This window comes from Salvelinus alpinus, chromosome 5 (genome assembly GCF_045679555.1).
Source record: "Salvelinus alpinus chromosome 5, SLU_Salpinus.1, whole genome shotgun sequence".
Classification (NCBI taxonomy): Eukaryota; Metazoa; Chordata; class Actinopteri; order Salmoniformes; family Salmonidae; genus Salvelinus; species Salvelinus alpinus.
The window spans coordinates 53,593,118-53,616,058 of NC_092090.1; the positions used below are offsets into that span (position 1 = coordinate 53,593,118).

The 22,941-nt window shown below is 43.0% G+C and overlaps 1 protein-coding gene across 3 annotated transcripts in view; it reads right to left on the bottom strand.

Annotated features, from left to right (window-relative positions):
* The window catches only part of adam9a (ADAM metallopeptidase domain 9a), a 90,560-nt gene extending 75,740 nt beyond the window's left edge, over window positions 1-14,820 (bottom strand). For 2 of the 3 annotated variants that reach the window (XM_071402278.1, XM_071402277.1), the window contains exons 1-3: window positions 14,396-14,820; window positions 4,665-4,768; window positions 1,020-1,078 (exon numbers count right to left, since the gene is read on the bottom strand). In XM_071402278.1, the coding sequence (XP_071258379.1) occupies window positions 1,020-1,078; window positions 4,665-4,768; window positions 14,396-14,480 (248 nt within the window). In that variant the 5' untranslated portion in view covers window positions 14,481-14,820. The remainder of the gene's footprint in view (window positions 1-1,019; window positions 1,079-4,664; window positions 4,769-14,395) is intronic. The other variant, XM_071402279.1, reaches the window with a different exon arrangement.
* Between the last annotated feature and the right edge of the window lie 8,121 nt (window positions 14,821-22,941).

Sequence of the window (22,941 nt, forward strand, 5' to 3'; positions counted from 1 at the left end):
ATTTTCCAACAAATCCTACATGCAGGGGATTGGGGGCTAGAGGTAGATTTGAATTCAGTGTGTGATACTGCTATACTAAAGCCCTGTCAATAATCATCAGCATGCCTGTTGTTAAAGATATTTAAGGGACACCATGACATTTAATCACTTTAGATTAGATACACAATGTCGACAAGTAGGCTTGGGCTGTATACCGGGGTATTTGGAAATAGCCACAGGAAGGTATTTTTTTAATAAATTGCAATATTTGTAGATACTTTCAGTAAATACTTGCAGTCAATTTGTGCAATATGTTAGGAGATAAAGTTGAACGCGTTCATTTCACCTGTCACATAAGCTTCATAACGAAAAATGATTGGTAGTCCCAGTCACGTGGTGTTTGTTAACAAGCACACAACGATGAGACCGGAGCCTTGTGAGTCACTCACTGTTGTGCAGAACTCACCAGGTAATCGAGTTAGAGTATGGAATTCACAACTAAACGTTTGCCAGCCAGATATCCTATACCTATTAAGTTAAGTGTCAAAAATATGCTAAACGCTCTACAGTTGTGCATTTGGTTTGCTAATTTAGTAGCTAGTTAGCGATCTAGCTAAGTGGTTAGCTTCTTCCAAAATCAAGCTTATTTTGGTGACAGCAGAGAATCCCCTCCTGGCTCAAGAGCCTTGCTGTCTAATATTTGTTTTGTACATGATGCAAACTGTATGTAACATGTTTAGTTACGTGTATTACTTAATGATCTGGGATATCTGTCCTGCAAATACTTGGGTCAGAGGATGGATAAAATGTTTGTTAGTATTTAGTTAGCATTCTCTATTGGATGTGTACTTGTTAGCATTGCTAAACTTTGGATTACAGAGGATCAGTGGGGTTTGAAAATAGCGCCCCTTGTATTCAGTGCCGGTATTAACAAATATCCCAGTATGGCACAAGGTCGGTATGAAGGTATGACAATCTGGATACCGCCTAAGCCTATCTACAAGAGAAGACAAGGGAGAACATGGGTGGGCAATACGTACTCATTCTTCTCCAGGACAACAACATGCTCTTTTCCCATGGCACTGATGATATAGGACACCTGTAAAAGCAAAGACAACTGGAGTCATTTCAATGCTGGATTTGGATGGACAAACAAAGCGGAGTGACAGGGTAACTCAGTCATTGGGTGCATTCATTAGTGCACACCGTAGCAAAACATTTTGCAATAAGAAACACGCTGCAACAAAAACTAGCGTTTCTTATCGAAAACGTTCAGGCTAATACCTCCCTGTTTCAGGCCGTTTGCGTTCGTTTGGTTCCTAGTGAACGAACCCAGTACTTAGGTGTGTAACCAACAGACCCCAGAGGAATGAAAGCAAGCAAGTAGTACTTGGATGCCTGTCGATGTAGAAACATGGGCTATTTGACTCACCAATCAAGGCAAACCAAATAAAAGCAAGACCAAAGCTATTTGTAGATGTCTTCAAGATGCTGTCATTGAAGCTGAGAAAATAGAAGGCGGCCAGTCAGTGTCCTCGGTCTGGAGTCTGAATCTCTTAATAGGTTAAATGGTGTCTAGCCTAAAAGGACATTGACAGTGCCTCACAGGCAACTGACTGTGTTGTGAAAACCTGTGAAGAGACTAAATTTGACACAGTTATTCCAGTGAATCAGAATCGTCTCATGGTTACAGATTACTCACTTTCATCGAGGCGCAAACCCTCGAGATGCATTTGAAGGCCGAAAAAAAGTAAACACTGGTCATCTTGAATGTTCCACCAACAATTTAATAGTTTATTTTTTAAACAGTGTTTTGGTCAATAGACCTTCATCAAGGTTTACAGAGGCTGCGTCCCAAATGGCACCGCATCCCCATTCCCTACATAGTACACTACTTTAGACCAGGGCCCATAGGGCCCTACTATATAGGGGATAGGGTGTCATTTGGAAAGCAGCCTCAGAGGCATGACAGATGGTTGAACTGTGTAATTGTGCCACTAGTCTCTGACCTTTTAATCATGACATTAGGAGGCTGCAGAGAGGAAGACCAGTTGTGACTGGAGGCAGATTAGTTAGTTTAGTTTTGCTGATGCCAGTCGGTCAGTGCAAGCGTGTGCGCACGCGCGCTTGCTTGTGCGCTTGTCTGAGTGAGTGAGAGAATTAATGACAAAAACATATCTTTCCTTGTTGACAGAGGTAGATGATGAGGTTGGGGTAGGGCTGGGCGATAAGGCCAAAATATAATATGGTATTTTTCAAATTTGATGGTATTTTATGTTTTTGATTAATAAAAGTTCTACATTTGCTTTATGAGTAGTGCGTGACCCTAGGGTGGCAACACATATATTCTAAATGATTTCAATGGGTCTTTCTCCATTCAACTCCAAATGTTGCAATTGCGATTTAGATCAAAACACTTGAGTGAACTTTTGTAATCATGGAAATAGAATGTTTATTATAATTCTATAGTTAGGATATAAATAATAGTGGGCACTTTGATTAGTGTTGTCTGACATAACAACAAATGAAAATACCATGGAGGAGTTATTGTGACAGGGTAGGAACCAAAGTGATGTTCAGAGTGTTTCCTAGGGGACCCTATAAATATTTGGCTAAATTAAATCTTTATTTATATAGCCAACATATCATGCTTGCCTATTCCTCTTTGATTTAGAAGATACTGTTGCACAAACAACATGCTGATTTAAGCCTCCACCAGTACTGGTATCAGGCTGTATTAGCTAGCTTCGTTTGCTCTGACCCAGTACTTTTATTAGCTAGTTAGCTATCTAGCGATTAGCATTAGTGTCTAACACGATTTAGCTTAACTTGCTAAGAAAATACAAAGTTGTTTGCAGATGTAAGAAACACAAACTAATATTGTAATTATAGAACGCTTGTGGATTTATATTGTCATCAACATTGTTGCATTGACCATGCAGAATGAAAGAATGTGTCTCGTGGTCAAGCAACAACAAATGCGCTCCTTGAGTGACTAGGTCTCTGTGTGTGAGTGAGAGAGATGACTCAAGTAGTGGAGTAAACTATAACAATGGACGTTACACACAGCGTATCACATTTAACAAACCAAACATTCAAATACCGTTTTAGAAGGTGAAGTAAAACCCAAACCGGTCTGTGCATAAACACCGGTATATGGTAAAATACAGTATACTGCCCAGCCCTAGGTTGGGTGTAGGGGACCAATAAAGACAGGGCCAGGTCTGCAGCTGTCAACTTGATTCACTGGCCTTGTATTTACTTGGTAGGCCATCATTGTAAAAAATAATTTGTTCTTAACTGACTCGCCTAGTTAAATAAAGGTTAAATAAAAATATTACTCTAGAAAACAGGAGAAAAGTCCTTGTTTGTTTGTGCCATATAGCAGGTGTGACATGGGGTGGAGGAGGCTAACCACAGGTGTTGGTGCTTTTTCAGACTCCTCCTACCCCCCCCATAGTGTGGGCATCTGTTTCTCACAGATGGTTCCTGTGAAAAATCCGCAGCACGGCTGGAGGGAGAAGTTTTGGGATAGGCTAGAGGTGCTCTGGATTGGTGTTCTAGATGCTGTCAATTCCATTCCTTCAGCCATTTTGAGGCTGACTGACATTCCCCTAGCACTGTCTAGCACTTCCCCCCCCCTAGTGCCTTCTAGTCCCAGGATAACTGAGGCCAACACCCATCCATCCACACACCACAGCCAAAAACTGATATTCACCCTCTCATCTTCTCCCACCCATGGTTTATGACGGCAATGCCTTGAGTTAGCAAATTCACCATATTTTAGGGAGTGGGAAGAGATAGACAAGATGACAGAGAGGGTAGAGAGAGAATGTGTCACAAGACAGTAGGCCAGATTCGAACCCTTGCCGACCCATGCCAACCGTTAGAGGCTAGACCATCCAAGCCATGCAAATTAATAAACTTCAGTCACTTATGTAAGGGTGCACATTTACTACATTTTAGTAATTTTTAAGAGTGACTTAACGGAGGAACTAGGATTGAGGAATTAGGGTTAAGTGCCTTGCTCAAGGGCAGATATTTTTCACCTTGTCGGCTCGGGGATTCAAAGTCCATTGCAGCACAAAGAAATGACAGAGCTCTTTTGTCTGAACACACCCTCAAAACTTTCACACTCCTTCATACGGAATTCTCACATTTCACCCACTCCTCCAAGTCTCTACGGAAGGGGGGCTGTCTGTTTGGAAGGCAACATGCTCCAACACGCTATCCAGGAAGGAAAAACAGCTAAGAATACACAACCATAGTAAAAACTCTGGATCGTCCACTGTCTTGAGAGTCTAGAACATAAAACCAGCGACTCCCTGAATTCTCGAAGATGTGACATCATCACAGACAATCTACAAACAAAATGTGGAGGATGGCTTTTCAGAGTACAAATACTGTAGAGTTCTTTCTTATTCAGAGTTTTCAGAGGTCAGAGTGAATAGGAAGTGGCAGTGGGCTACCTAGAAATATTACCACGCTGACATTTCCTGCCAGAGTTGTTAGAGAGCTGGAGAGGAGAGCGAGAGACAAAGAGAGTGAAGAGAGAGCGGGATCCCAACACAGGGAGGGAAGTCAGGAGGAAACTAACTCACTATCAGCTGATAGACGCTGACAGCAAGGACTTTAGAGGTGAACAGCAACAATGCTTTCTCTCTGTATGTATTGCCATGGTTTACCTGGTTAGAATCTGAGCTATCCATGTCTCTCCTCTGCTTCCCAAAGCGCTTGGGTATGGTGACTTCATATGAGGAGAACTGCGAGGTCTGATGCGATGCTGACCCTACAAGAGGAATAACACCATTATGACTGTTATATTGTGCATAGTATTGCAATAGATCATCAACAGACAGTTACATTAGTCATTTCAGAGGATCATAACAGCATAACAGCAGTCAAGGAGCAGACATACCACAATGCCACTACATTGCCAATGTGAGAAATATTTTTCAGTCTACGCTACTGTATATGGTCATGTTTATAGCAAATAATTTATTTTCATTCAACTGCTACGTAACCTACTGAGGCTGTGTGAGTGAATGAGAGGGAGAGACCACTGTTTCGCTTGAGGTCAGGGCAAGGAGCAGGGAACAATACAGGCATCTTCCATCCTCCTCACAGTCAGGAAAACTGCTCTCTGAAGATATGAGATAGAAGTGCTGATGATGCTAACCCCACACAGTCGCTCCGGCTGCCCGACCCAGGCCAACGTCAAGCGTACGTTTGGGCCTGGTTGCCAACACTGCGCTGGCTCACAGCTGACAGCCGGGCCCCTCCTGTGTGAGTGTCCTTCCCAAACACAAAAGGACAACTGACTCTTTCACTTCTTCTCACCTGAGCTGCCTTGTGGGGTGGCCTATAAAGAATGAGTCGTAGAACAAGTAGTACTGTAAATATTTGCTCAAACTTAACATCTAGCAAATTAATTAAGTATTCTTGAGCCGAAAAACAACAGATTATATAGTAGGCATATGTTACATGTCTGGTTTTGGAAAAATATTGTTAGATCGTCATCTTAGTTCGGGATGAGAGCAATCCTACACGGAGATACACTTTGTGAGAGATGGACAACAAACAATTACAATCTCTTCAAACAGTGGCCAAATAATTTCTGTTGTAGAGATTAGCAAGAAAATAGGCATTCTTTCGTTTATTCTGTCACCTGGCTTGTGGGGGTCATTGGTGTTTCCTGAAAGGCTAAATTGAAGGAAAATGCCACACAATCCCATAGGGCTACATGATGTACAGTATAAGCAGCCGAGCCCCTAGGACATTTTGCTCGGTTTACAAAAATACTGGTGGATAACAAACATGTGCATAGGGCCTACAAACATGAAATAGGGACTATTATTTGACATATCCTATTAGTTAATGTTAGGCCTAGATGTTGTTTCCAAACTCTCCAGGTTATATGACAACATAAAAGACAGTGGGTTGTGTGTGAACAGCAGACAGGAATATGATGAGCCTGGTCAACAATAACGTCACTGTCTCTTTGGTTCTTTTGTCTAGTAAGACCAATGGGTGAATGGAGCTGTAACTGTGTACGTGAAACTCCGCCTGTCACACTTTCCATTAGAGGTCGACCGATTAATCGGAATGGCCGATTAATTAGGGCCGATTTCAAGTTTTCGTAACAATCGGAAATCGGTATTTTTGGACACCGATTTGGCCGATTTTTTAAAACCTTTATTTAACTAGGCAAGTCAGTTAAGACGGCCTAGGAACGGTGGGTTAACTGCCTTGTTCAGGGGCAGAACGACAGATTATTACCTTGTCAGCTCGGGGATTCAATCTTGCAACCTTACAGTTAACCAGTCCAACGCTCTAACCACCTGCCTCTCATTGCACTCCACGAGGAGCCTGCCTGTTACGCGAATGCAGTAAGAAGCCAAGGTAAGTTGCTAGCTAGCATTAAACGTATCTTATAAAAAACAATCAATCATAATCACTAGTTAACTACACATGGTTGATGATATTACTAGTTTATCTAGCGTGTCCTGCGTTGCATATAATCGATGCGGTGCGCATTTGTGAAAAAGGACTGTCGTTGCTCCAACGTGTACCTAACCATAAACATCAATGCCTTTCTTAAAATCAATACACAAGTATATATTTTAAACCTGCATATTTGGCTAAAAGAAAACCAGGTTAGCAGGCAATATTAACCAAGTGAAATTGTGTCACTTCTCTTGCGTTCATTGCACGCAGAGTCAGGGTATATGCAACAGTTTGGGCCGCCTGGCTCGTTGCAAACTAATTTGCCAGAATTTTAGGTAATTATGACATAACATTGAAGGTTGTGCAATGTAACAGGAATATTTAGACTTATGGATGCCACCCGTTAGATAAAATACGGAACGGTTCCGTATTTCACTGAAAGAATAAACGTTTTGTTTTCGAGATGATAGTTTCCGGATTCGACCATATTAATGACCTAAGGCTCATATTTCTGTGTGTTATTATGTTATAATTAAGTCTATGATTTGATAGAGCAGTTTGACTGAGCGATGGTAGGCAGCAGCAGGCTCGTAAGCATTCATTCAAACAGCATTTTGTGCGTTTTGCCAGGAGCTCTTCGCAATGCTTCAAGCATTATGCTGTTTATGACTTCAAGCCTATCAACTCCCGAGATTAGGCTGGTGTAACCGATGTAAAATGCCTAGCTAGTTAGCGGGGTGCGCGCTAATAGCGTTTCAAACGTCACTCGCTCTGAGCCTGTGGTTGTTTCCCTTGCTCTGCATGGGTAACGCTGCTTCGAGGGTGGCTGTTGTCAATGTGTTCCTGGTTCGAGCCCAGGTAGGAGCGAGGAGAGGGACGGAAGCTATACTGTTACACTGGCAATACTAAAGTGGCTATAAGAACATCCAATAGTCAAAGGTATATGAAATACAAATCGTAGAGAGAAATAGTCCTATAATTCCTATAATAACTACAACCTAAAACTTCTTACCTGGGAATGTTGAAGACTCATGTTAAAAGGAACCACCAGCTTTCATATGTTCTCATGTTCTGAGCAAGGAACTTAAACGTTAGCTTTCTTACATGGCACATATTGAACTTTTACTTTCGTCTCCAACACTTTGTTTTTGCATTATTTAAACCAAATTGAACATATTTCATTATTTATTTGATGCTAAATTGATTTTATTGATGTATTATATTTAGTTAAAATAAGTGTTCATTCAGTATTGTTGTAATTGTCATTATTACAAATACATTTATTTATTTTTTATCTGCCGATTTAATCGGTATGGGCTGTTTTTGGTGCTCCAATAAATCGGTATCAGTATCGGCGTTGAAAAATCATAATCGGTCGACCTCTACTTTCCATGGAGTGTCACCTCGTTGCTTCGTGTGGGTTGGAGCAATGGGCCAAGGTTCCGGTCTAGAATCACGGTTTTGACTGCTCCTACAGTCCTGCGTCGGTACTGCACTTTAATTGATGCCCAGTCTAGAAAAACAATTTCCATAGACGGCCACATAGAGAAGTCAGATAAGAAAATTCCTATTAAGATAGTTTATGTATATTTTGTGCACAAAGGTGATGACTAGATTTTTCCCCCATCATTCACAGCCGAAGATATTAACATTTGATAATCAACCCCAGGCTGTCACAACCAGCCGTGATCGGGAGTCCCATAGGCCCAGCGTCGTCCAGGTTAGGGGAGGGTTTGGCCGTCATTGTAAATAAGAACGTTTTTAACTGACTTGCCTAGTTAAATCAAATAAAAATCCAATGTCTGCCATATTTTTGGACGACAGAATGATATCACAGTTCACGCTGTTCCCTGTGCGCATTGAGTGCTAGTGCATGTGAAGTTGTTTATATGCAACCCGGATATAGCCGGTCCATGAATCTGCATAGGCAATCGAGAGTAGACTACGTTGAAAACAGTCTCCAGCTCTTTATACCAGTGGGTTGGAGGGGATGGTGAGGTCTGTGTTGATGAGTAACCATGGCAACCTTGTCACATCCTGTTGGAGTGTACATCTGTGCTGGATTTTGGATTAATCTACATAATACTTAATTATTCAACATCCTTACAGGTTTTAAAACGATCAAGTTGCCCAGACTGGTCTACTATGGTTGCATCTTGGACACAAAAAAACAACAACCAAGGTCGATGTAACATACAGTAAAGTAAGGGCTTTGTCCCTGCTCAACAACACACACTTACATAACCACAACATGCCACTAGGCTTGGTTTATTTGTCACAGAAAGGGGACCTTCAACATTAAATGAATTTGCCTGGCTACGGCCAAACGCTACGCCACACCCATGAACGTTAGTTTCTTCTCCACAATGAGTCTTGATCTAGGTACCTCCGACCCTTCAAATGTGAACACTTTGGGGCAATCTGGTTGGTTCAGAAACCAATGGGTTAGGCTAGAACACGTGGGTAAAGCGATGGTTAGAAAATTCGTCATTGCCTTTGATACTCTGATTGGTTAGACAATCCAATCGCTGATTACTTTTTTTATACAACACCCCTCGTCACCACATACAACTTCAATGCTGGCAGTCTAACACGGAACCCAAACCGGCTACGCGCATGCGCCATCGTGCAGAAATGTATTTTGTCCCCCCACACCAAACGCGATTACGACACGCAGGTTAAAATATCAAAACAAACTCTGAACCAATTATATTAATTTGGGGACAGGTCGAAAAGCATTAAACATTTATGGCAATTTAGCTAGTTAGCTTGCACATGCTAGCTAATTTGTCCAATTTAGCTAGCTTGCTGTTGCTAGCTAATTTGTCCTGGGATATAACATTGAGTTGTTACTTTACCTGAAATGCACAAGGTCCTCTACTCCGCCAATTAATCCACACATAAAACGGTCAACCGAATCGTTTCTAGTCATCTCTCTTCCTTCCAGGCCTTTTCTTCTCTTGACTTTATATTGCGATTGGCAACTTTCATAAATTAGGTGCATTACCGCCACTGACCTCGTTCGTCTTTCAGTCACCCACGTGGCTATAACCAATGAGGAGATGGCACGTGGGTACCTGCTTCTATAAACCAATGAGGAGATGGGAGAGGCAGGACTTGCAGCGGGATCTGCGTCAGAAATAGAACTGAGTTCTATTTTAGCCCTTGGCAACGCAGACGCTGGTTGGCGCGCGCGAGCAGTGTGGGTGCAATAATTGAATAATATAGATTTCTAAATGTATTTTACAACGCTCAGCAATGCAAGCAGTGTAGTCAGCCTGTAAGACTAAAGTATGTAGCGAACGACAGAGCAGCGGAAGAATAAAGTGTGAGTCGTCAGGCTATAAATGAATGCCCTGCATGTAGGAAATTAACAACTGTATGGTAGGCCGATTAGCTCTCTATATCATCACAAACACTGTCCCTACACATCTCCAGTCCCTGCTCACGCCGGTGCCCATGCCATCTGTCCATCCAATGATAGAATCTGATTTGATACTTTTAGGAAACACTGTCGGAGGAAAAACTGGATCTAATAGCTGAAAACTCCCATGACCCTCCACCACTTCCTGTTGAGGATGTGTCCCAAATGGCACCCCACTCCCTTTAAAGTACAATACTTTTGACCAGAGCCCTCTGGACCCTGGTCAAAAGTAGCACACTACATAGGGAATAGACGGCCATTTGGGACACGTGTTAATGGGCATAGTCGTGTCTGGCTTTGAAGCAAATGAAGCATTAAGACCGCAACAAGTGAAATTGGCACATTTAGGCTAATATTGAAAAGGACAATATTGAGACGGAATATAATATTGAGACGGATGTAGGCTAGACAGAAGATCCGATCCGCTTGCTTACAGCTGCACTAGGTTCAGACAGGCCTCCTGTTTAGATTAAGACACCGCGGAGCCGGCACTAGACATGGCTCAGAAAATGTACCCGAATTGTACCATTATCCCCCGGAGAAGATTGAACGACGTCAGTTTTCTGGAAAAACGAGCACTTTGTCATCATGCTAAGTAGCAGAAGCCACAGCAGCAATTTTTGGAATGGCACTAGAATGTCACGTTTAACAACAAAAGGATAGTCAGCCAATCAAGGAAATGTTATTTTGACATTTCCACAGATGTAGTCCGCACGGAGCCTGATTGGCTGACTATACTTTGTTGATCAATCCAACGTTTTAGTGCAGAGGTCTTAAACATTTTCTTGCCCAGGGACCCCCTCTCCCTGGCAAACCGGCGGCCCCCATCATACGTTAGCCCAAAAAAATCCACGTATTTTCTTAATAATCAACATATTAAAATGAATAGATTTGGTAGACAGTGTTGGGGAAGCTACTGTAAAAATAGTTTAACAAGCTACCAATTACTTCACACTGGAAGAAGTTAAGCTACCCTTAAGAAAATATACTTTACTAAGGTTTTTTTGAAAAAGTAGTTCACTACATCTAAACTGTTTTGTGATAAATTCTTATATCTGAACCTGAAATGTCAAAGACTATAAATTGCAATAACAGATCACACTGGAGTATGATGTTAAAATAATGTGTAATTAAGCCTATTAAAACAGTAAAACGGTTTCAAGTGACAATTAGGCAGGTCTGAAGCAGTTTAAACAAAGGTTAGCCATGTGTTTGCAAAAATGTATGTCCAAGTCAAGAAAGCATACCAGCAGCACTTGCCACACTGGTAGGCTATTTGCAGGTGCTTTTTCAAAGCCTATGTCAGATACTCGAGTGAGTAATTGGCTCCAATGAGGGTAATTTGCTCAATTTTAAGAGTTGAGAAATAAAGTTGACATCATTAGAAATAAGATATTATCCTATTTTCTACTGTATGTATGCAATTCAAAATGTGTTTTTTCTGTTATTGCTGGCGATATTCATAAAAAACATTAAAATAAATTTATTTTTTGCAGACCCGCTGCAGTAGGACCCCCAGTTGAATATCCCTGAGCGATATGATTGGGTTTATGAGGTTTCAAAGCTTTTGACAGCCTTGGGCTACTATAATTGTACCAATGACACATGACAATACTCATAAGGCCTTGGTGGTTAATTAAGGTGTTACTAATATAAACAGCAGTGTAGTTTAAAATAACTTGATTCCACTAATTGGGGACTTTTCTTTTAAAGGTGAAACACCAATTCCACTATTGTTGCTCACGCTAATGTTGTAACCAACACACTGGTCAAATAATCAGCAGAATGACCTTCTTGATCCAAATCAGTCAGGTTTCAAGACTAGTCATTCAACTGAGACTGCTCTTCTCTGTGTCACGGAGGCGCTTCGCACTGCTAAAGCTAACTCTCTCTCCTCTGCTCTCATCCTTCTAGACCTATCGGCTGCCTTTGATACTGTGAACCATCAGATCCTCCTCTCCACCCTCTCCGAGCTGGGCATCTCCGGCGCGGCCCACGCTTGGATTGCGTCCTACCTGACAGGTCGCTCCTACCAGGTGGCGTGGCGAGAATCTGTCTCCGCACCACGTGCTCTCACCACTGGTGTCCCCCAGGGCTCTGTTCTAGGCCCTCTCCTATTCTCGCTATACACCAAGTCACTTGGCTCTGTCATATCCTCACATGGTCTCTCCTATCATTGCTATGCAGACGACACACAATTAATCTTCTCCTTTCCCCCCTCTGATAACCAGGTGGTGAATCGCATCTCTGCATGTCTGGCAGACATATCAGTGTGGATGACGGATCACCACCTCAAGCTGAACCTCGGCAAGACGGAGCTGCTCTTCCTCCCGGGGAAGGACTGCCCGTTCCATGATCTCGCCATCACGGTTGACAACTCCATTGTGTCCTCCTCCCAGAGTGCTAAGAACCTTGGCGTGATCCTGGACAACACCCTGTCGTTCTCAACTAACATCAAGGCGGTGACCCGTTCCTGTAGGTTCATGCTCTACAACATTCGCAGAGTACGACCCTGTCTCACGCAGGAAGCGGCGCAGGTCCTAATCCAGGCACTTGTCATCTCCCGTCTGGATTACTGCAACTCGCTGTTGGCTGGGCTCCCTGCCTGTGCCATTAAACCCCTACAACTCATCCAGAACGCCGCAGCCCGTCTGGTGTTCAACTTTCCCAAGTTCTCTCACGTCACCCCGCTCCTCCGCTCTCTCCACTGGCTTCCAGTTGAAGCTCGCATCCGCTACAAGACCATGGTGCTTGCCTACGGAGCTGTGAGGGGAACGGCACCTCCGTACCTTCAGGCTCTGATCAGGCCCTACACCCAAACAAGGGCACTGCGTTCATCCACCTCTGGCCTGCTCGCCTCCCTACCTCTGAGGAAGTACAGTTCCCGCTCAGCCCAGTCAAAACTGTTCGCTGCTCTGGCACCCCAATGGTGGAACAAACTCCCTCACGACGCCAGGTCAGCGGAGTCAATCACCACCTTCCGGAGACACCTGAAACCCCACCTCTTTAAGGAATACCTAGGATAGGATAAAGTAATCCTTCTAACCCCCCCCTCCCTTAAAAGAGTTAGATGCACTATTGTAAAGTGGTTGTTCCACTGGATATCATAAGGTGAATGCACCAATTTGTAAGTCGCTCTGGATAAGAGCGTCTGCTAAATGACTTAAATGTTAAATGTAAATGTAAATAATGACGTCTAGGAAGTGGAAAGCTTATGGTAGCGTAGATAGCACTTCTATTACGAGACTGGGCCAACTACTTCCATTAATAGACTGGGCCGTGTATCTGTCTGGATAGAGAAAACATTCAAAGCACGTGCAGGGATGTAGTTCAATAGTGTACAACTGCAGCCCGCAATTTGGGGTGCTCCTGCATGTGGGCATTTATGAATCTGCACGAACACCCCCTCGAGCATCCCATTGGTTCCTTCATAAACTCCTCCCCTTGTGCACAACATCTTCATGCTTGTGTGACACTTTTGAATGTGGATCAAAAGGGAAATTTAAAAAATCCACCACCGCCTGACGTGTAACGGAGTCCTCTTTGCTAGCTAGTGGGTGCGATACCGATAGACAGCGTCCTTCGCTCCCGCCTGCCCAACCCTCAACATCGTTCACAGGACTACTGGAAAACAGTGCCCGAAAGGCGGACACGAAGGACACCGTCTTCCGGTCGCACCCCTGCCTCTCGCTAGTACAGCAGGCAGGGGGCTGGAGCGACACTGTGTGCTAACTAGCTAGCCAGCTTGCTAGTTAGCGACACCATGTGCTAGCTTGCTAAGTAACTAGCACACGGTGTCGCCCCCGCTTACCGCTAGCTACGCAGGTACACAGGAGACACGGGCAACATGTGTGCTAGCTAGCTAGCAGTACTAGCACACGTCACCCTCGCCTCCCACCTGCTGTGTACCAGTGTCCTCCTTAGGAGTAGCTGGCTAAGCTAGCACAAGGTCCTTCGATCCCATCTGTGGGAAACTGCGGGAAAACAGAGCCAGACAGGCAGGGGCACTACCAGTGTGTAGTAGATATAGCTAGCTACCGTTTTTGCCACCCTCCCCCTCTTCTGAGGTGTATCAGCGGTTGGCATCCAACATTATGGTGCATTAGCGATTAGCGCCATCTACTGTAGTGGAGCGCCCCTGTAAAAGTTACCAATATTAGTATAAAGAGGGGTTCCTACAGATGCAGGAACGCCCCTAATAGCGGGCTGCAGTTGCACCCTTCTCATATAGTTAGCCAAATTCTAGAATCCCTCTTGCGACATAGTAGCGGTCGTTACCACATTACCACAACAAAGTAATAAACCACGACTATTTACAAACAAATTACCACAACAAAGTAATAAACCACGACTATTTACCCTCTTAAAATTGGATTTTAACCTTAAATTATGACCCAAAAGCAACATTTTATACATTAATTTTTACGATATAGACCATTTGGACTTTGTGACTGTACTATCGACTGGAAACCTAGAATATCCGAGAAGGAAAGCCGCTCGGGCTATGTTGTAGCCGTTGCTCGCTATAATGTAAATTTTACTCACCCTCGCTGCAGTCGCCAAGCCCATTGAGTAAAGCGATGACACAAATTGCTTTAAAGCACGGATGGGACAATAATGGCATACCCATGTTTATCTAATTGTCAACAAAATATCTAAGTAGGGATCTTCTTATCCAGGCGTTGCCTTCCAAGCAATTACGAAGTGCCTTCTCCACATTCTGTAAAAAGCCTTTAGACAATTACCTTGCCATATCGTAACAACTATTGCTAGCTCACCAACAAGCAACTGCTTCACCGCTGCTGGCTTTGGCTCTTTTCAGACGATAGATCTAGCAGGATCGCATGATCAGTGACTAATAGTTAACAATAACGCAGATTTCACAATCTTTTTTAATCGAGTTTCGTTTTAGATCAAACGAGTCCTAATGTCATATCCAGTAAACCCGAATGGATAAAACAGCGCATGCGTGTTGATGCGTCAGACTTTGTAGTGCGGTCGTCACTAGCTGCCAGTAAGTCATATATCCCTCCCATTTGTTCAATTTCTCTTCTTAAAATGTGATTTTAGACCTAACCCATAACGCTGATCTCAAATGAAGACCAAAAAGCGCATTTTTGTTTTTTCTTGAATTTTTACAATATACAATTTTGACTTTGTGGCTGTGTTATCTAGTGGAAACCCCTAGGCGCGTACCAACCAAAATAACATAGCTCGTCTGTATCAGTTGCATGCACTAAATTATGCAGTCCTACGTGCATAATATAACGTTACGAAAATTACAAACTTAGAGAACTACTATTACAGGTTTAGGTAACAGTGATCCTGGAGTGTCGCTGGCACTTTATAGTTTTGATATAACCAACCTGAAAAACCAGGTGTGCTGAATTTAGGCAATTACAGAACTGATCAATTAGCCCAGTTTGTCTGGTGCGTTGCTTAGTTGGAAGAAAACTGCAATACCTGCGACACTCCAGGAACAGGAATGCCTACCACAGCAATATCTACGTATTTAGTAGGACCAGTTCTTTCTTGCTTGTCCCTTGAACTCAGCCAATGGCTGAGCAGATGTCAGAGACATTTTGTGATTCTCCTGCCGGTTTCCACTAAATAACACAGCCACCAAGTCAAAATTGGCTACAGAAATTTACTGTTTGGTAAGGTTAAGTTTAAAATCAGATTTTAAGGAGATCATTTGTAGAAATGGGCGGAGTTTAGCCATAATTATGACTTGTGGCAATGTTAACGAGTGACGTCCTTCTCTGCCTCCTTTTTTTGTCTTTATTTATTAACAAACATCAACAAAACAAAAGAGGAATAGTCACATGCAAAAACGCATACATAACATTTTTACATTGCCAGGAATCCTACACAAACAAATCATATTAATTAATAATACTACAGGTTGATTGCCTTGTTTTTCATTTTAGTTAAAGTAGTCCCATATTGTTTCAATTCATTTACAAAGTGACCATTTGCATTTGTGAATATGAAATGTACCCATTATTATTAGCAGTTGAAATAAATATCATCCTTATCAATATCAGAATTTCTGAAATAAATCATATCAATACAATTCAATTGTACATGTTTTCTTTATAACAAAGTTGTGTATATCAATCCAAAAATTCTACTATAAATATAGAAATCACACAGTATCAAAATTCAGCTTGAATCTTTCATAACAGGTTTCACAGGATACATTTTACGTAACATTTTAAATGAAACTTCCTTTACCTTGTTACTGATGCAATATTTTTTTGGAATCTTCCATGCTTTAGTCAAGTGTTTTTTTTATTTCATCTTTATTTAACCAGGTAGGCCAGTTGAGAACAAGTTCTCATTTACAACTGCGACCTGGCCAAAATAAAGCAAAGCAGTGCGACAAAAACAACAACACAGAGTTACACATGGGATAAACAAGCATACAGTCAATAACACGATAGAAAAATTTGTATGCAGTGTGTGCAAATTAAGTAAGGAGATAAGGCAATAAATAGGCCAATAGTGGCGAAGTAATTACAATTTAGCAATTTACATTGGAGTGATAGATGTGCAGATGAGGATGTGCAGGCAGAAATACTGGGTTGCAAAAGAGCAGAAAAACAAAAACAAATAATGGGGATGAGGAAGATAGTTGGTTGGATGGGCTATTTACAGATGGGCTGTGTACAACTGCAGCGATCGGTAAGCTGCTCTGACAGCTGACGCTTAAAGTAAGTGAGGGAGATCTAATTCTCCAACTTCAATGATTTTTGCAATTCGTTCCAGTCATTGGCAGCAGAGAACTGGAAGGAAATGCGGCCAAAAGAGGTGTTGGCTTTGGGGATGACCAGCGAAATATACCTACTGGAGCGTGTGCTACGGGTGGGTGTTGCTATGGTGACCAGTGAGCTGAGATAAGGTAGAGCTTTACCTTGCAAGGACTTATGACCTGGAGCCAGTGGGTTTGGCGACGAATATGTAGCGAGGACCAGCCAACGAGAGCATACAGGTCGCAGTGGTGGGTAGTATATGGGGCTTTGGTGACAAAATGGATGGCACTGTGATAGACTGCATCCAATTTGCTGAGTAGAGTGTTGGAGGCTATTTTGTAAATGACATCGCCGAAGTCAAGGATCAGTAGAATAGTCAGTTTTACAAGGGTATGTTTGGCAGCATGAGTGTTTCGAAATATGAAGCCTATTCTAGATTTAACTTTCGATTGGAGATGCTTAATGTGAGTCTGGAAGGAGAGTTTCCAGTCTAGCCAGACACCTAGGTATTTAGAGTTGTCCACATATTCTAAGTCAGAACCGTCCAGAGTAGTGATGCTAGTCGGGTGGGCGGGTGCGGGCAGCGATCGGTTGAAAAGCATGAATTTAGTTTTACTGGCATTTAAGAGCAGTTGGAGGCCACGGAAGGAGAGTTAGTTGTATGGCGTTGAAGCTCGTTTGGAGATTTGTTAACACAGTGTCCAGAGAAGGGCCAGATGTATACAGAATGGTGTCGTCTGCGTAGAGGTGGAACAAATAATCACCCGCAGCAAGAGCGACATCATTGATATATACGGAGAAAAGAGTCGGCCCGAGAATTGAACCCTGTGGCACCACCATAGAGACTGCCAGAGGTTCGGACAACAGGCCCTCCGATTTGACACACTGAACTCTGTCTGAGAAGTAGTTGGTGAACCAGGCGAGGCAGTCATTAGAGAAACCAAGGCTATTGAGTTTACCGATAAGAATACGGTGATTGACAGTCGAAAGCCTTGGCCAGCTCGATGAAGACAGCTGCACAGTACTGTCTTTTATCAATGGAGGTTATGATATCATTTAGGACATTGAGTGTGGCTCAGGTGCACCCGTGACCTGCTCATAAACCAGATTGCATAGCGGAGAAGGTACGGTGGGATTCGAAATGGTCGGTGATCTGTTTGTTCACTTGGCTTTCAAAGACTTTAGAAAGGCAGGGCAGGATGGATATTGGTCTGTAACAGCTTGGGCCTAGAGTGTCACCCCCTTTGAAGAGGGGGATGACCGCAGCCGCTTTCCAATCTTCAGGAATCTCAGACGATACGAAAGAGGTTGAACAGACTAGTAATAGAGGTTGTGTGAAGTTTGATTTTGTTCTCTTTTTAACAAAAATATATGCCTTATAGAAATAGGACATGTAAATCACAAAACATAGCGTGACGGCAGAAAAGCTGTTGTTAATCTAGGGTGTCGACTGTGCTAACCAGAAGGTTGAGACAAGATGGAAAAATGCTGAATAACAAGAAAACAGGAACTGAGCAGTGTAGCCACCGACAACTTAGCTCAAACTTCACAACAAACACTTCCGGATATCTGGATCCTGTGTGCTGTGAGGCTGGGACCAGCCTGGGCACCACCAATAGGCTAGCAAGTTTAAACCACGCTAAGCCTCTACTGTGACAGGCCAACTCTACTACTCTACTGTGACAGGCCAACTGTGACAGGCCAACTACATCAATCAATCAATCAAGTTTATTTTATATAGCCCTTCGTACATCAGCTAATATCTCGAAGTGCTGTACAGAAACCCAGCCTAAAACCCCAAACAGCAACCAATGCAGGTGTAGAAGCACGGTGGCTGGGAAAAACTCCCTAGAAAGGCCAAAACCTAGGAAGAAACCTAGAGAGGAACCAGGCTATGAGGGGTGGCCAGTCCTCTTCTGGCTGTGCCGGGTGGAGATTATAACAGAACATGGCCAAGATGTTCAAAATGTTCATAAATGACCAGCATGGTCAAATAATAATCAGGAATAAATGTCAGTTGGCTTTTCATAGCCGATCATTAAGAGTTGAAAACAGCAGGTCTGGGACAGGTAGCACGTCCGGTGGACAGGTCAGGGTTCCATAACCGCAGGCAGAACAGTTGAAACTGGAACAGCAGCAAGGCCAGGTGGACTGGGGACAGCAAGGAGTCATCATGCCCGGTCGTCCTGACGCATGGTCCTAGGGCTCAGGTCCTCCGAGAGAGAGAAAGAAAGAGAGAAGGAGAGAATTAGAGAGAGCATACTTAAATTCACACAGGACACTGGATAGGACAGGAGAAGTACTCCAGATATAACCAACTGACCCTAGCCCCCCGACACATAAACTACTGCAGCATAAATACTGGAGGCTGAGACAGGAGGGGTCAGGAGACACTGTGGCCCCATCCGATGATACCCCCGGACAGGGCCAAACAGGAAGGATATAACCCCACCCACTTTGCCAAAGCACAGCCCCCGCACCACTAGAGGGATATCTTCAACCACCAACTTACAACATCTGTCACAGTATAAAAGAAGATGTCTGTACTATTTCAGTCAGTTCTCTGCTTTACCCTGCGTGGTGATACAGTGAACCAGTATATACGAAAATTGCATTTACCATTTATCGCTTATGTTAAATAAAAATACTTAAAGTATATTCGGTGACTCTGGATCACATTTTATCCTGATACCAGATTCGATTGACGCAACCTTTTACAGTTGCAACAATAGCGGCAGATAATTTTAGGAAGAGAGGGTCCAGATTGTCTAGCCCAGCTGATTTGTAGGAATCCAAATTTTGCAGTTCTTTCTGAACATCAGCTATCTGGATTTGGGTGAAGGAGAAGCGGGGGGGGGGGGGGGGGGTTGGGGCTTCGGCCAGTTGCTGCGGGGGTGCAGAGATGTTGGCTGGGGTTGGGGTAGCCAGGTGGAAAGCATGGCCAGCCGTAGAGAAATGCTTATTGAAATTGTCAATTATCGTGGATTTATCTGTGGTGACAGTGTTTCCTAGTCTCAGTGCAGTGGGCAGCTGGGAGGAGGTACTCTTATTCTCCATGAACTTTACAGTGCCCCAAAACTTTGGGGAATTAGTGCTGCAGGATGCAAATTTCTGTTTGAAAAAGCTAATTTATAGTGAGATATAAACCAACCTAGATAATCCTTCAGCTGTGGACAATAAAACACAACCACATAACCTAGCAAGAGGACGAAAAGTAGGGTTGGGCGATATGGCCTAAAAATCATATCTACATTTTGTATAATTTATGGACGATTCACAACTTAGATAAACCTTTAGCTTTGAACAATAAACCTGGAATTATAATGAAATATCTCTCAGTAACCAGAGGTTACATTTCTTTGTTTTCTCAATTGAGTACCACAGTATGAGTTATAATACCCATAAAACCAAACGTTTTTTTTCACCATACATTTTTCCATCTGAGATTTTAGAACTACTTCATACCAATGTTGCCAACTTAGCGACTTCGTCGCTATATTTAGCGAGTATTCAGACCCCTCTAGCGACACATTTAAAAAAAAATCAACTAGCGACAAATCTAGCCATTTTTTCTGGTGTTATTGGAGATTGACGGCCCAGTCCTCTCGCAGCAGTCCCTCCCAGCTGCAGTCAGAGCAGGAGATGTTCACCCCTCCGCTTCCAGACTGCAAATGAATCGCACATGCGGGAAGCCACTGCTGGCTGATCCCCCCCTGGCTTACATTCAGGGCGGGATATAAATGTAAAATGTTTTTTTGTCTAAAATAAATCCCTGCATTTGACTCACACAGCCTCAGTCACTTACTCACCTTGTCCACTGTGTGTGTGGCTCTCTGTGACATAAGCTAAACATCTAGTTGGCTAGCTCATCATGTCTCAGTCTAAACTGTACACTCAAAAATACAGAAAGGAGTGGGAATCAAACCCTGAATTCAAAGGCTGGTTGAAGCCGATTATTGGAGATGATACACGGGCATATATGTATTGTAAGGCTGATTTCTACGCCAAACTTAGTGATGTAAAAAAACACATGACAACTCAAAAACATACTCAAAAGGCAAAGCCTTATAACATTTCCACCCAAAACAAGCTGCAAAAAAGGCTGAGCGCACCATGGCATTAGCTATTGCTGAACACTGTTCCATGCTGACACGTTATCACATTGGAGAAGCATGTAGAGCTAGCTACTTTCTTAGACTCCACTGCTGCTACCCACTTCAAAATGCACAGAAATGATTAATGGTGTTCTAGCACCATTCTTTCTGAAAAAGTTGGTCGCAGATGTGGGTGACCAGCGTTTCAGCCTCCTCCTCAATGAGTCCACGGATGTAAGTGTTTCTAAGTACCTGGGGGTTGTGATAAGGTACTTTAGTGACCAAGCAGACAATTGTATCAACATTTCTGGGGCTTGTTGAGTTGGAGGGAGGAGATGCCAAATCTATAGCCTGTGCTGTGGTGGCTTTCCTCGAGAAGTGTTGTCTTAAAAAGAGAAACCCCTGGGGATAGAGACTGACAATGCCTCTGTTATGACAGGGATTAACAATGGGGTCCATAAAGTGCTGAAGGAAGGAGTATGGCCTCAAATATCTGGTTCTTATTCGCTGTGTGTGTCACTCTCTGCAGCTTGCTCATTTGTAGTTCTAAACATATTTAGGGTGTTTTTAACAAATTTTTTGTCTCTCCCACGACGTTATTCCTCTCTCCTACAGCGTCCATCACAATTACATGCACATGGCCAATTATGTAAATTTGGTGATGATGCCATTTAGCGACTTCTAGCAACTTTTAGGACAGCCAATAGCTACTTTCCTTACTGAGGAGTTGGCAACACCGCTTCATACAAGGTCTGTGTTTTGTGTAGGCTTCCGTGACGTTTTGATAACCGCGCAAATCTCTCTCGGACAAGGTAACTTTTATCAATAAATTTGCATGTAATTACCCTCCAAAAATAAAATGCTAATTAGCTGCTAATGTGGCTATCATACAGAACTACACATCCTGTTGCAAGTTGACTTAAATCACTCAAGCCCCATGGTGGGAAAAACCTCCACATTTCTCCATGCAAACTCTCATCGACAAGTAGCAGTAACCTAGCGAGTACATATTTTGGCCTTTTTAGTTTATCGTGTTTATTTTTCAAAGGACCTGCCTAGCTACCTTAGCATTTTTTAATTACTATTTTTTTTAAATGACCCTGGCCTTTGTAGCTAACTAGCTAACCGTAGGTTTTTCCATTGACAAGAAGCAACAGTGAGGTAACGTTAACTAGCTGGCTAGTTAGCTTACAAAGGACTTGTGGGCTCAATGTTTTCCCATAGAAAACAAATGGTTTTGTTCCACGAGTGTATCTGTTGTACATGACTAATCAAATGTCCTGTGAAGTCAGTTATACATATCAGCAGAGATGGAAATTAAACTAGCCCAAGGCTAGTACTTTTCAGACTGGGCTAGTAAATGTAACCGATGTGAAATGGCTAGCTAGTTAGCGGTGGTGCGCGCTAATAGCGTTTCAATCGGTGACGTCACTTGCTCTGAGACCTTGAAGTAGTTGTTCCCCTTGCTCTGCAAGGGCAGCGGCTTTTGTGGCGCGATGGGTAACGATGCTTCGTGGGAGGCAGTTGTTGATGTGTGCAGAGGGTCCCTGGTTCGAGCCCAGGTAGGGGCGAGAAGAGGGACGGAGCTATACTGTTACATAGACAATGAGCTAAAGTAGCCTGACACTGCAGTGAAATGGCTAGTAAAACATGGACCAAACTAGCATGACACAGCAGAAACATTTTTCCTTTATAAACATCGCATACCACAGATTTAGGACCCGAATGTTGCCTGGGCTAGTAGAAATTGTGGTCTGCTGGCCATTGCCCAAAATCCTTATGTTCCACATCCCTGCATGTCAGTTCCTTAGACGATCCACCTTATCACTGTTGGTCCTCCTCATGGTTCCTAATGGCTGAGGGTTTTAACTTTCCTCTTGAGAATTAGAATCAGAAGTACAGTAGTATAGCTCATCAGAATACTTCACCTCTTTGGACAAATAGTACCATAGACTGTCCTGACACCAAGTTAAGCATTCCAGATAATTCCTCCATCCCAGCAGAAATGTCCCATACTCATAGTAGGATTTTAGATGTGCAGATAGACCAAAGCCCAGTCTATTTTACTATTACTATAGTCAAGTCTGTGGGTTATGGTCTTTTAATTAGATGTTACCATTTTAGTAATCAACTTAGCTAGCTAGTAAAATTATATATATATTTTTTCGATTTCAAATGGGCGGACCGGAAACCCAGTGACAACACTTGGGTCTGCAGCTGCCATTTTCCGGTGGGAAAGACA